The sequence below is a fragment of the Apus apus genome, chromosome 16, assembly GCF_020740795.1.
Source record: "Apus apus isolate bApuApu2 chromosome 16, bApuApu2.pri.cur, whole genome shotgun sequence".
In the NCBI taxonomy this organism is placed as follows: Eukaryota; Metazoa; Chordata; class Aves; order Apodiformes; family Apodidae; genus Apus; species Apus apus.
In genome coordinates, this window is record NC_067297.1 from 3,976,557 (window position 1) to 3,989,406 (window position 12,850).

At 53.7% G+C, this 12,850-nt stretch overlaps 3 protein-coding genes across 15 annotated transcripts in view; all 3 read right to left on the reverse strand.

Moving 5' to 3' along the window:
* Window positions 1–1,920, reverse strand: part of GCN1 (GCN1 activator of EIF2AK4) — a 41,945-nt gene extending 40,025 nt beyond the window's left edge. For both annotated transcript variants that reach the window (XM_051633888.1, XM_051633887.1), the window contains exon 1: window positions 1,844–1,920. In XM_051633888.1, coding sequence (XP_051489848.1) covers window positions 1,844–1,861 — 18 coding nt within the window. In that variant the 5' untranslated portion in view covers window positions 1,862–1,920. The remainder of the gene's footprint in view (window positions 1–1,843) is intronic.
* Window positions 1,921–2,186: 266 nt separating this feature from the next.
* On the reverse strand, window positions 2,187–5,361 carry RPLP0 (ribosomal protein lateral stalk subunit P0). The gene is made up of 8 exons (XM_051633942.1): window positions 5,323–5,361; window positions 5,019–5,122; window positions 4,367–4,542; window positions 4,195–4,282; window positions 3,772–3,918; window positions 3,288–3,473; window positions 2,814–2,954; window positions 2,187–2,414 (listed from the first exon to the last, which is right to left on the reverse strand). The coding sequence occupies exons 2-8, from the start codon at window positions 5,070–5,072 to the stop codon at window positions 2,250–2,252; spliced, it is 957 nt and encodes a 318-aa protein (XP_051489902.1). The 5' UTR covers window positions 5,073–5,122; window positions 5,323–5,361; the 3' UTR covers window positions 2,187–2,249.
* A 267-nt stretch (window positions 5,362–5,628) lies between these two features.
* The window catches only part of PXN (paxillin), a 50,638-nt gene continuing 43,416 nt past the window's right edge, over window positions 5,629–12,850 (reverse strand). For 9 of the 12 annotated variants that reach the window (XM_051634056.1, XM_051634049.1, XM_051634047.1 and 6 more), the window contains 5 exons: window positions 12,524–12,694; window positions 12,006–12,179; window positions 11,397–11,478; window positions 10,899–11,047; window positions 5,629–8,970 (listed from right to left, as the gene is read on the reverse strand). In XM_051634056.1, the coding sequence (XP_051490016.1) occupies window positions 8,704–8,970; window positions 10,899–11,047; window positions 11,397–11,478; window positions 12,006–12,179; window positions 12,524–12,694 (843 nt within the window). In that variant the 3' untranslated portion in view covers window positions 5,629–8,703. Of the gene's footprint in view, window positions 8,971–10,898; window positions 11,048–11,396; window positions 11,479–12,005; window positions 12,180–12,324; window positions 12,393–12,523; window positions 12,695–12,850 lie in introns of those variants that run through there. The other 3 variants (XM_051634054.1, XR_007891035.1, XR_007891036.1) reach the window with 3 other exon arrangements.

A 12,850-nucleotide genomic window follows, 5' to 3' on the forward strand; every position in this document is an offset into this window, starting at 1 on the left:
TCCAGGCTGACAGGATCTGTGAAATTCCATAACTTCCAGTAAAACAATAAACCCCTCAGCCTTGAGTCTTTTCCAGAATTAACCCACACAATGCAGAGATTTTGTGAACTGGACTCTCCAGGTGACAAAAGGTTGTGCCTGGCTGGCAAACTCCTGTGCACTATCAGCAGCACCCAAGGTTATCCAGGCAAAGCCCAAATCTCCTCACACAAGGAATGCTTTCTTACTCCTGTGCCACCGTGTGCCTGGATCTGCCAGCCCTTCACCGAATTTAACCCCTGTAAATACTTTGTTTCCATTTTCAAGTGGCACCAGAGGGTGAGATACACTGTCTGAAAAGACCAGAAAGAAGTTGAAGATCTCAGCAACCAGTTTCTGGAAGGACTGAAACCATTTCCAACTCCTGCAGGATAAAAGACTTCACATGGGCTGAACAGGGCTCAGCCAGGTCTGCACTTACAGGTTTTCTGCCCTTCCATAAAACAAACCACAGCTCTCCAGGAAAGGCTTTTAAAATTCAGCTCTTAAAACAAGCAACTTTGTATCATAACAATCAGCAGCAGCTTTAGGAAGGGCAGGAAATAAACACGCCTTTAGAAGCTCATCAAAACTTGGTTCATTCCCTCTTCAGGCAAAATTCCACACCAGTTTTGCCACAAGTCTTTTCTTAAGCACAGGAAACCTGGCAACTGAGAAACAGCAACTGCCTCTGGCCTTCTCAGTGCTGCTCCCAGGGAAGGTTTTTTGCTGACAGGCAGGAAGGATAATCCTGAGCAGTGGATACCTGGGATTGAGAGGCCACCTACGCCTTCCCTGGCCCTCTGACCAACTCACACTCTGAACTCTCCTCAGAAATGGGCTGAAAGTGGGGCTCTGGACACCCAGGTAGGGATTGACACAGGGACAACAACCAACATCCCTGTTCCCAGCTGAACTGACAGAACAAGCCTCCATTAACGAGCTCGTCTGCCCTCAGACCTTTCAATTACATGAGTTCATCATGTGCAAACTCAAACCAAGCTGCACTTACTCATGCTGCATAATCATGAACAGGAAGGTGTACAGACATGAAAAACGTATTAGAATTATCCCAACAGTCTAGAAAATGAAAATATAAATCATGTATAACACCACAGGACTGCCCAAGCAGTTCAGTGACTCACACAAATGGCACATCTGGGACTCGTACTCTCCAGAAAAGAGCTGCCAGGACAGACTGCACCCCTTTGCTTTTTATTAGGAGGTACATGTACACACATTACACAGCCAGAAGACAAACAACGCTCCTGCAAACAAGTGCAGGGAACACACTCAGTATTTGTACCAGTAAGAACCTGACCCTCACGAGACTGGGCTTTGCCTTGGGAGCAGCCCAACCGGGCGCACCAAGCTGCAGGATGAAGCTCACCGGGGAGCACTCGGCATTCCCAGGCAGGCCGGGAGCGGCTGCAGCCCGGAGCCGGGGACACGGCTCGGGCTCCCTCTCGGGACGGGGCTCCGGGCAGCCGCGGGCCCGCCGGGCCGGGGGCAGGCCCGGCAGCGCGCACGGGACGCGGCCGGTGGTTTATGGGGAACTCACCTCAGCCGCTCTCCCGTTTCTCTGCAGGCCGCGGCCGCCCCCGGCAGCCGCTCAGGGAGCGAGGGCGGGAACGCGGCGCCGCTGCGGCCTCCCCCTCAGGCGCCTCAGCGGCAGCGCCGCCCCGGCCCGCCCGCCCCGGGACGGCGCCACGTCCCGCCGGGCCGCGCGCCACAGAGGGGCCGCGGGGGCAGCGGAGCGAGCGGGGCGGCAGCGGCGGCACCGGCCGGTTCCTCCCCGCGCCCCGCGGGCCCGGCCCGCACTTACCTGCGTGTCGGCCGCCATGGCGCTGCCGGAGCCCTCGGAAGTGATAGCGACTTCCGGCGCGGGCCGCGCGCGGAGCCCGCCGGGACGGACCCGTCTCCATGGCGACGGCCCTGCGGCCTGGTCCGGCCGGAGCCGCGCGGAGCCCCGGGCCCCGGGCACGGCGGGACCGGCCCCAGCAGGGAGCGGGAGAGCCCGGACACGCTGCCGGGCGAGGCCTCGAGTGCAGCGGGCGGGAGGGCCGGCCCTGAGGAGCAGCGGGCTCTGCCACACCGGGCAGCCTGGGGATCAGACCCTCCCCAAGCCCCCGCTGATGCAGGGGCCACACCACGGATGCGGGCGCACGTGAAGATGTAAATAGGTTTTTATTTCTTCCACTCTGACACAGACAGACAGGCGGCGGCTGCTGTTAGTCAAACAGACCAAAGCCCATGTCCTCGTCGGACTCCTCGGACTCCTCCTTGGCCGCCTCCTTGGCTGGAGCAGCAGCGGCGGCGGCAGCAGGAGCAGCTGCCTCGGCCACCACGGGCAGGGCTGCCACAAAAGCAGAGGGGTCTGCCAGGAAGGCCTTCACCTGCAGAAGGGAGGGGGAAATTGTAAACCGAAAGGAAACGAAACACTTTGAAGGACTGAACCTTTAGTCATTAAGGCAACACTTGCAGCTTGCCAGAATGGCAGGTTGGAAGGGAGCTGAAGGGTCATCTGGTCCAACCTTTCTAGGCAGAAGCCAAACAGGTGTACTCATCACTGCCACACATTTCAGCTACACTCAACTCTAACAGCCCCAGGGAGGAGCCCAGGGCCCCCAGCTTCCTCCTGCCATTCACACAACACATGGGAGCCAGCACCCCTTCTCAGGGCAGGTCCCTCACACGCGGGCAGGTCTGAGCCCTTTCAACCCAGGTGACACGCCAGGTGTTCTGTGGAAGTGCTCCGAGTGCCCCTGCTGGGCAGCAGACCCCTCAGCCCTCACCTTTTCAGCCAGGGGGAAGGTGTAGTCGGTCTCCACAGCCACCGCCAGGACCCGCTTGTACCCGTTGATGATGGAGTGGGGCACGGAGGCCACAGTCGGGTACCCAATCTGCAGACACACGCTGGCCACGTTTCGGACACCCTGTGAGGAGAGAGACTCGTGGGTCTGTGCTCTGAGGAACAACCTGGACTAGAAACCACAGCAGGTGATGGCACCTTTCTGCTCAGCCAACATAATGAGGGACATCGTGCAAGTACCACAGCTCCAGGGGAATGAGGATTTTAACAGCCTCCAACACTTTCTTAAGTAGCTTTAGATCAAAAAGCCTTCAGTAGGTAATGCCTGACAGTTTCTGCAGGGCGCTGGGGAGAACTGGCTGTGCAGGACCCAGTGGAGAACACCAGAGGTGGTTCTTCACTCTGGGGCAGTGCTGGCTGCCCCAGCACAGAGCTGGAACAGAGCTGGGGCACTCACCTCCAGGAAGCGCTTGTGCAAGGTCTCCTCGGTGATGTCCAGCACTTCAGGATTGTAAATGCTGCCATTGTCAAAGACCTGCTGGATCACCAGCCCGAAGGAGAAGGGGGAGATGTTCAGCATGTTCAGCAGGGTGGCTTCGCTGGCACCCACTTTGTCTCCAGTCTTGATGAGCTGCACATCGCTCTGAGGAAATAAGGGGAAAAGGAGTGAACCCCACAGGAAGAGCCCAGGACCCACAAAGAAATTCAGACACAGTGATGAAACAGGGCACAGATCCAGATTTCCAGTGGCAACAGATGGAACTGAAGAAACACATAAACAGGCTCTATGTTCAGCTCCACAATTTGAGGACACTCTGATCCACTGCTGATAAAGAGTATCTCAGCACTGAGCTTTGATCTTCACAGCTCTCTCAACTGCCACAATTGGGGCCCCCCAGTGAAGGAAGAGCTCCAACAACAGCAGCACACTGCACACTAACCAGAATTTCAATGGTCCCTCTGGAAATCTTCGTGGTGATGCCCAAGGCCTGGAAAAATGAGGTCTTCTCAGGTCCAAGACCAGTGTTTTGGGCCGGCACGGTCACATCACAAGGAGCAATAGCACCAGCACGAGCAGCTGCTGGCACCTGGGGAGAGAGGAAAGCAGAAGCTGAAGGGATGCTCACTTCACATCTGGTGAGGAGGCATCAGCTCCCTCCTGAAGTGTTTCTCCAGGATGGACAGCACCCAGGCACAAACAAATGAGACAGAAGTTGAACTTGAGCAGTTGGCTAAGGCTGCAGGAGCCTAGCTCCCAACCCCTCAGGACTCCTAATCATGAAGTATTCCCCATGAAAGCCCAGTTTTATTTTTACTTCCCTATCTGCCAGCCCAAAGACACGGGATGGGCTGATCTGCCCTACCTTGTTAGCCAGCAGCATGTCCCGGATCTCAGTCAGATCCTCCTTGGTGAAGACAAAGCCCACATTCCCACGGATGTGAGGCAGCAGCCTGAAGGAAAAGATGAAGACCTTCAGTTCTGTTTCTCAAACAACGTCTGTTCCTCCCAGACCGAGGATCCAGCAGAACACTCACTTTTCCAAGGCAGGGTTATTCTCCAGGTGACCACGGATAGCTTTGCGCATCATGGTGTTCTTGCCCATCAGCACCACAGCCTTCCCACGCAGGGACATGCGGATCTGCTGCATCTGCTTGGACCCCACATTGTCTGCTCCCACAATGAAACATTTTGGGTAATCATCCAGGAGTTGCTATAGCAAGAAAAAGACTGTAACTATACACAGAAATCTGGACCAGTGCACAGAACTAAAGCCTCGATATGCTAAAACCTACAAACAAAATCCTAAGTCTGACAGTGCTCAGCTCTAGCTGACACCGGGTGCACCACAGGGCTGCCCCTTTCACTCGACAAATCTGGTTACATTTATTAACAAGTGATTTCTCTAACTGCCACACAAAATTCTCAGAGTAGCCTTAAAACCGGCCTGATCTGGACTGTTTTAACCTCTTCCTATTGCCATATAATCACTCCTCAACCAGCCAATTTACGGCATCTCATCTCTTTTTTTGAAAAAGCCAACCCACAGCCATGCCAGGCCGATTCCCGCCGCCCCAGGGCCGCTCCCCGTGGGCCGGGAACGCCCCCGCAGCCCAAGCGGCTGCTGCGCTCCACTAGGGCCGGGCCTCAGGGGTGGGCCTGGGCCCTCCGAGCCTCGCCGACACTCACGATGATTTTCAGAAAATAGTTGGATTTCCACGTAGCCCTGTCTTCCCTGGGCATCGCAGCGGTGCTCCAAGGATCGCCCGGTGGGTTTAAAGACGAGCTGGGACCTGCCGGAAGAAACGCGACTCAGGCGGGCCCGCGCCCTTCCCTGCCCCGAGGCTCTGCGCTCCACGCCCGCAGCCTGGCCGGGCCCAGGGCCCGCAGCACACGCCGGACCCGTGCCGGGTACAGCCCGGCTACACCCCCAGCCCGGCCCAGCCCGGCCCGGCCCGGCCCGGCCCGGGCAGCCGCGGCGCCGCGCACCCACCTCCGCGAGGGCTCCGGGAAAGAAAGGCCGGAGGGCGGGCCCACCTCCTTTTATACCGCACCTCAAGGCCAATCACAGCGAGCCGCGGGGCTCTCCCCTCTCACGCCATTGGCTACCCGCTGCCTGTCAATCAGGGCGGGCCGCGCTTCTCATTGGGCAGCGCCCGCCGCTTCCCAGGCCCGGCGGCGGAAGGCGCGGGCGGCGCGCAGAGGCGGCGCGGCCGTGCGCAGGGCGCCCCCTGGCGGCCGGAGGACCGCAGGGAGCCCTCCCCCCCCCCATTGAAACAAATCCTCCCACGCGTGAAAATAACGGTACAAATTTTATTAGCGTAACTGCAAGAATTGTAAATGGCACCAAAACAAAAAAAAAAAAAGAAAAAAAAGCTGAATTATAAGTTTACAAGGGAGAAAGACATCAAATAACTGTCGACCCAGCAGAGCAGCCCCTGCCCGGGCTGGTGTGAATCCTTTCCCCAGGGGGCTCCGTGCAGAGCTCAGGTCTTTACAGACAGACCCCCCCACCCAGGAGCTGCCCCCTCCCCAGCTGCTCACACAGCCCGTGCCACCCCAGAACTGCATATGAATTCCAGCACCCACCAGGCACTCCTGGGCAGGGCAGCACCCAAGTCAGAAACCAGACAAACCCAGGGCATGAGGAGGTGTGTCATGATCTGTTCAGCACGAGGGGCAGACAAGCCCCCTCCTCGGGTGCTGTGAATGCCCAGCACCCTGCACCCAGGGTCTTCCACACGTGCCACAAGCCTCAACTAGCAGTGAGGTAGGTTAAAGACTCCACAGACAAGGAAACTGAGGCACATGATTACACAGTTTGCAGGCACCACACAACGAGTGGTAGTGCCAGAAGCATCTTTTCACCCCTCTCCAGCACCCCCAACACAACAGCTTTTCGTCCTCTTAGCGGGGCCAAATGAAGCTGACCTTTCCAGCAGCTTAGAAGTGTCCATTTTAAGTCCAATTTCAAAGATGAAAAGACAAACCCCAGGGGTTTCCCACCTCACAAACCTTCCAAGAGCCCAGCTGATGCAGCCTCAGCTCTCCTGCTCCCACAGCTCCCCTCGGTCTCACAACCACAAACTGCAGCTCCCTTGGACAGGAAACCGGTGACAGTTTCAGGGACCCAAGCAAAACAGCAACCAGCAGATTCCAGCCTGAAGTGGGGCTGGTTTCTGACACGATTGCCTCCAAGCCCCTAAGGCACCTGCCAAGCTGAAAAGCACAGCCCAGGGGGGGTGGATTTGCTGTAGCACTGGAGAAGCCATCCCAAGCAGTGCTCTTTCAATGCAGTATTTCCCCTTCCATAGCACCCTCCAGACCTAAAAGTGCTTTAGCACACATGAACTAAGCCTCATCATAACCTCACAAATCCAGGCTAAACTGCCCCCATTTTACAGATGGGGAAACTGAGGCACGGTAAGGTTTAGCAACTGGCCCAAAGCTACACAGCTAGTCAGGAACAGAGTCTGTCTCTCCCAGTTTCTTCTCCTTAGTCACAGGAGAAAAGAACTCCCCTCTTCCCCAGCTAGCCCAGCTCTGGTTTCAGGTGGCTGAAGAGGAGAAACTGAGGGTGAAGCTCTCAGCTTTCCCACCTTGCAGCCCTAAGACTCATATTAAGACTCACTGTAACACCCTGGAAGCTGGCTTTGGGAGAACGGCAGGTGATTCAAATACAGCAGTTTACAGGTTACAATAAAACCCAAAAACCCCACACTTTTGGGTGACCCAAAGGAGGGGGGGGGGGGGAAAGCTATTCACAGTTCACCTGCCTGTGTTAGGAAAAATAAAACCCAAAACCAAAAAGTCACGTTCCCTTCCCCGTAGATTCCAGCCCCTCCCAACCCACAATAAAAAGAAAATATTCCATGTTAGTTAGGCTTAACAAAGCATTGAGGTTACAGATGCAGTAAGCCAGCACAACTGGCATACTGCCTAGAACAGCACAGCTTGATATAAAAGTTGCTTCCTTAAAATCACTTCAAAACCAATTTCTGTATAAGAGGATTAAAAGTAAATTACGTATGAATTCAAAATCAGTGTAGAAATCTACAGTTCTTATCAAAGACAGGATACAGTATTCGCTTTGATAGGAAAACTCCCAAGTGTGCCACACACACCTGACTCAAGGGACTTGTTACACCAGTAACAGTCGATATAAAAGGTTATTGCTCTAGCATCTCTCAGTAGAACATGTTTAACAAGAGCACAGAAAAGGGAAATACCAAGGGCTGACAAGTCTCATTAGCAAAGAGAGGAAGAAGAAAGGATATAAACTTTGGATCTTTTTTTTTTTTTCCTGGCTTCTTAAACCTCTCCACTTCTCCCCACTCTCCTGACAGTTTCAGGCCCTGATAGATGGGAGAGTTTCAGGCCAGATGAACACACACACGTCACATTCGCTCAAGACAAGGGTGGATGAAGAAGCCTGTGCTCCAACCTCTCTGCACCTGCTTTTGAAGAAGGGACAGTGTCTCCTCCTCCCTCCCAGGAGCAGCAGGCAAGGGGAGCAGATGCCCTGAGCAGGTGCTGATGGAGGTGCCTGGCACAGGATGTCACCCACAGGAGCACACATCAGTGCTAAGGGATGGTCAGGGCTTACTCCATTCTCCTGCTCCAGCGCATTGAGAAGAGACAGGGAATAACAAACTAAGGAAAAAAAAAAACAAAACACCACCCTGCACAGCAACATATTGATTCCTCTAAAAAAAAAAAAAAAAAAAAAAGAAGAAAAAAAAAGTAAGTGGTATCATCTCCTTACAGTGTAATGGAACTGGAGAGACCCTTGCAGGGTTCTGGCTGCCTGTGTGGATGCTCTGATCTCAAAGTCACACGTGCCACGGGGCTCTGGTGAGGAGAGCCAAGGTGGCACTGAGATCACAGGGTGGCACTGAGATCACAGGTGCCCTCGCCAGTGCTACTGCTCAGACTGCAGGTGTGCAGACAAAAGCCTGAGATTGAGGTGTCAAAGTAGAGGGCTGTGCTGTCTCCAAGTGTCAGGAATCGCTCAGGGAGCTGACACAGGCTGAAAGTACTGGCAAAGACTCCTTCTGTCAAGAGGGGGCTGGGTAAATCTCCCAGTTGGAGCCCTGGAGTGAAGCTCAGCTGTCAGTCATACACACAGACACACACACACCGTCATGAGGGGACTCGGCCTCTCTCTACTGAGACACAGCAAGGGCATTTCCAGTTTAATGGTCTGTCTCATCTCTGAATCTACTGCCTCTCCATAGCAGCAGAAAGCAACCCCCCCAACCCCCCCCCCCCCCCCTCCCCTGCCTGGTAAGGTTTCTGAATCACAGTAATGTTCAGAGAGACAGAACTGCCAAGGGGGCGGCAGAAAGATGCTTAGTGCCCATCTAGGATGCCTCTAACAGAAGAGCTTGAGAAAGCAGTTCTGGCAGTAGGGCTTGTCGTTCTGTTCTTTGAAGGTTCCTTTGTTGAGCTGCTTGAGGCAGAAGGCACAGACAAAGTGTTCGGGGTGAAATTTCTTGCCCATAGCAGTGATGCAGCGTCCTGTGATGGGCTTCTGGCAGCCGGAGCAGAGCGAGCCGCGACGCTCGTGGTAATGCACCTCGCAGTAGGGCTGCCCATCGTGCTCAAAGAAGCTGCCATTGATGAAGGGTGTGAAACATTCCTGCAGGAGGAGAAAGGAGAAGGGGAGAGATTGTGTAACAAGCTGGGAATACAGGCAGCTCCACGAGCCTCCTCTGCTCTGTGGCACAGCTTAGCTGTGCTGGGAGCAGGGTGAACTGCTGCCTTCCAGCATCGCCCTGTTGTGCAAAGAGCCAAACTCTGTCCATCAAGAAGAGCTTCCAAGGAAAGGCTGATAGACAGATACAGCCACAAGCAAGGGAATTAACCATGCTCCACCTGTAGTAGAAAATACTACAGGTGAGCTACCAGATGTGTCCAGCCAGGAGAAAGGAGAGCATTCCTTCCCCTGAGATGGGAAACACTGCAGCACCTTCCCCAGTTTTTTATTAATTTTACTTTTTAAATCTCACTCCAGCTTCCCCCCACAAAGGCAGGCAGCAGCAGACTTTCATGCAGCAGAATTTTGATGAACGTGGGACTGGTTCCAGCTGAGAAAATGAGGCACAATTAATCTTTATAAGTGATGTCCCCAGAATGGCCAGCGTCATGCAGGCACATGTTGAGCAGGATCATCCACCCTGAAACATCTCCCCCAGGTACACATCCAGCACTACGGGGAGAAACTCTGTTCAACAGTGCTAATGGTTTTTGAATAGATGAGGAAAAGAAGATACACCAGCTATGTAAGTTCTTGTTAGCATTCAGAGCTCCTCACCCCCTTGTTAGGCAGCTGATGATGCTACACTTCAGAACCTGCAACAGAAGCCCCCACCATCTCCACAAGACTGGGGAGACTGCCCTCTTTATACCAGTGGGAAACTGAGGCAGCAGAGTGTGGGGGAGAATTGAGGATACTGCCAGATTTATAGGACAGAGCAGCAGCAAGGCCCAGAGCAGAAGCCAGATTTCCAGAATCCTGGTTTTCCTCAGCCCCAACACCATCACATTCCCCACAGGGAGGACACACAGCAGCACACACAGCTGGACCCCAGCTCCTACACAGGAGTCCAGCAACCAGCACACAATACTGGGGCAAATGCAGTTTGCCTGCAGCAAGTCCAAGACTGCTCTAATGCTGACAATTAGCTCAATAGTGTCCTCCCTCAGTCAGCAGGACAGCTGAAATGCCTGCTCTGCTTTAGCAAAAACAGGAAGAGAATCTCATCTCACATCCTGGAAGACATCTGTGCTGGCCCCACTAACACAGGCGGCATGGCAGCAGGGGGAAAGCAGAACTGCTTGATCCAAGTCTCAACCTCTGCACAAAAATGCACACCCCTCCCCAGCCCCATACAGTCAGGACTGCCATCTTCTGCCTCCACACTCTGCACACCCCTTTTGGAGCCACAGATAGTTCCAGGCAGGCAACCCCAACAGCACAGTCTGCTCTGAACCAGGAATCAGTGGTCTCTGCCTTTCTTTCCCACTCCAGGAAACACTGGCTGATTTTGCTCATCTCTTGGGGCCTGTAAGAGTTAATATTTCCAAGGCTCTCTGAAAGAGTGCCAAACATTTAATCTGCAGTATTCCTGTTTATTATGCCTGTTGTATGGAGCCTGCCACCATTTCACTGACTTGCATGTTTGCCTGAACAAGGTCAGTCTCATTAGTTTACATCATCAGATGGAGCATGGGAGGAAGATCCTCAAAATCTGACTGCTGAGGCAAGTGCTTAGAAAGAAGCTCAGCTTATAATTATTTAAAGGTCACAGAAAATGTCTCTGTTTATCTGTGAGCTGCTGCAGAAGCCCATAATTGCAGCTGGAACAGAGAGAGCAAAGCAGCTAGAAAGTTTAATGTAAACAGGCAGAGGAACAAGAAGGTGTTTAGTTGCTGACATGTGTTTAGCTTGTGGGCCTGACTGCCCTTCAGTCCCCACAGACACCTTTTTCTGATAAGGGACCAGATGCCTGCAGGGTGGAAATGAGAGGGTTGTGCAGCAGCAGAGAAGGACCTTGGGTTTCTTACCCGACAGACAAAGCACTCAGGGTGCCACAGGGTGTTCAAGGCAGAAATGTAGTTTTCCAGGATAGCCCGAGCACAGCCTCCACACTTGGGAGCAAACATGTCAAAGTAGTCCTTGCGGCAATAGGCTTTGCCATCCTTCTCATGAAATCCTGCCAAAGGAGAAGAGAGGCAGAGAGCATCAGCTCCTGATCTTCAACTCTGGCCAGGCAAGCTCTGGGGGGTAACCGGTGTGGGCAGGATCATCCTTCCCCCTGCTAACACACCACAGCAGGCAGCTGCTCCTTGTTCTGCTGCCCTTCCTGTCCCATGCACACACATGTACACCCTTCCTCTCCAGGGAGGACTAGCTGCTAGCATCCCCCCCCATAAACAGCTATAACCCTTGGAATTTCCATCTTCAGTAGTTCCCCTGTCACCTTTCAGGCTGCCCCCTAACAGCAGCTCTGCCTTACACACTGCTCTGCACTTCAGGGAGGAGATTGCATACACCAGCAGTACCTTCAGGTCCAAAGAAAGCTCCACACTGGGCACAGAAAAAGTGTTCAGGGTGCCATGTCCTGTCCAAAGCTGTCACCACTTTCTGTTCAGAGGAAGACAAAGAGCAAGTCATTTTACTGATGGCTTCAGCTTGGAGGTGAAGGGAACTTGGTGGGGAAAGAACACGAAGTTGATACTGACAAGAGTGTGCATTAAAACAGACTGTCCTTTAGAGAACTCATTCAACTCTCCCCCGCCTCTGGCTCCTTCAGGCTTTTTACCCTAAAAGGATCTTAGGCACAGCTTCCTGCCTTATACAGGGCCCCCTCCAGCTCTCAGGACCAGCACTGGTGCCTGTTACTACAGGCTACCAACAGACAAATGCTGAGGAGTCGTGATGGAGCCATGTGGTGCTCTGAAGGAACTTCAGGGAAGGTGAGAGGGACTAACTCCTCTCACTAGCAGGAGAATTTGACTGGGCCAAAATGTTTTCCTTGCAGAGCCAGGACAAAGGAAAACCAGGAGTCCCCAAACAAAATCTTCCACCCAGGACATATGGGTGAAGTGGAGTTTTTAACACCCAGGCCTACAGCACCTTGCCAGCACCCTTAATCCCAACAAGGAACTCACATCAAGGATGGGCCCGTTGCAGTAGTAGCAGCGAGGGGAGAAGAGGTTGTGATAGTCCTTCTCACAGTAGGGCTGACCATCCCGCTCAAAGAAGTTCCGGGACCCAATCTCCTCCTGGCAGTGGGTGCAGACGAAGTGCTCAGGGTGCCAGGTTTTCCCCATGGCTGTAACTACCTGTTGGGAAGACAAATTATGGAGGACAACTCTATCTCCCCCTCTCCTAGACCACATGACAAGATACCAGCTGGAGGGCAGCAAGAATGACAAGTTCTACTACTCAAGTGAGCCCTGGACTGGGGTAGCATGAAAACTGAATTACCTATCATCTCAGGAGAGGGCAGTCCCTCAAGGGCAGGGTAGAGGTCACTGGAGGAGCTTACAGCGTACCTAGCCAGTGGATAAATAGAGTACTTCAGTTTCTCCAGCATCTCCAGTCTCTTCAGCCTCACGTAACAGCCCTCCCCATTACTCCCAGCTGCAGCCCAAGATCCAGCAATGAGGCAGCACCTTCAACTCACCTGCCCAGCAATAGGCTTCTTGCAGGCTCCGCAGACACCTTTGGCAACTGTAGCTACACCCAGTTTGTTCAGGTCAGACTGGAGACTTCCCAGCATGGTATCCAGCTGGCTGCCAGGCTTGGAGGCTATGGATGGAGGGGAGCTGCTCCCAGCTTTCCCTTGTGCCATGAACTGCAGGGAAGAGAAAATAAAAACTGTGAGTGCTGCTGTACTTACAAGGTAAGTGCCTGCTGCTGCTGCCGGTGGTTCCTCTGTAGGGACAGATAGAAGACAGCTAGAAGACAATTACCCTTCACTGAAGAAGCCAGTATCAAGTACACACATGTA

Coding starts and splice junctions, on each gene's coding strand:
- RPLP0 (XM_051633942.1), bottom strand. CDS start 5,072: ATGCCCAGGGAAGACAGGGCTACGTGGAAATCCAACTATTTTCTGAAA. Junction 3,474..3,771: donor GAGGGACCATTGAAATTCTG/GTTAGTGTGCAG, acceptor TTATTTCCTCAG/AGCGATGTGCAGCTCATCAA. Junction 2,415..2,813: donor CCTTCCCCCTGGCTGAAAAG/GTGAGGGCTGAG, acceptor TCCCTTCTGCAG/GTGAAGGCCTTCCTGGCAGA.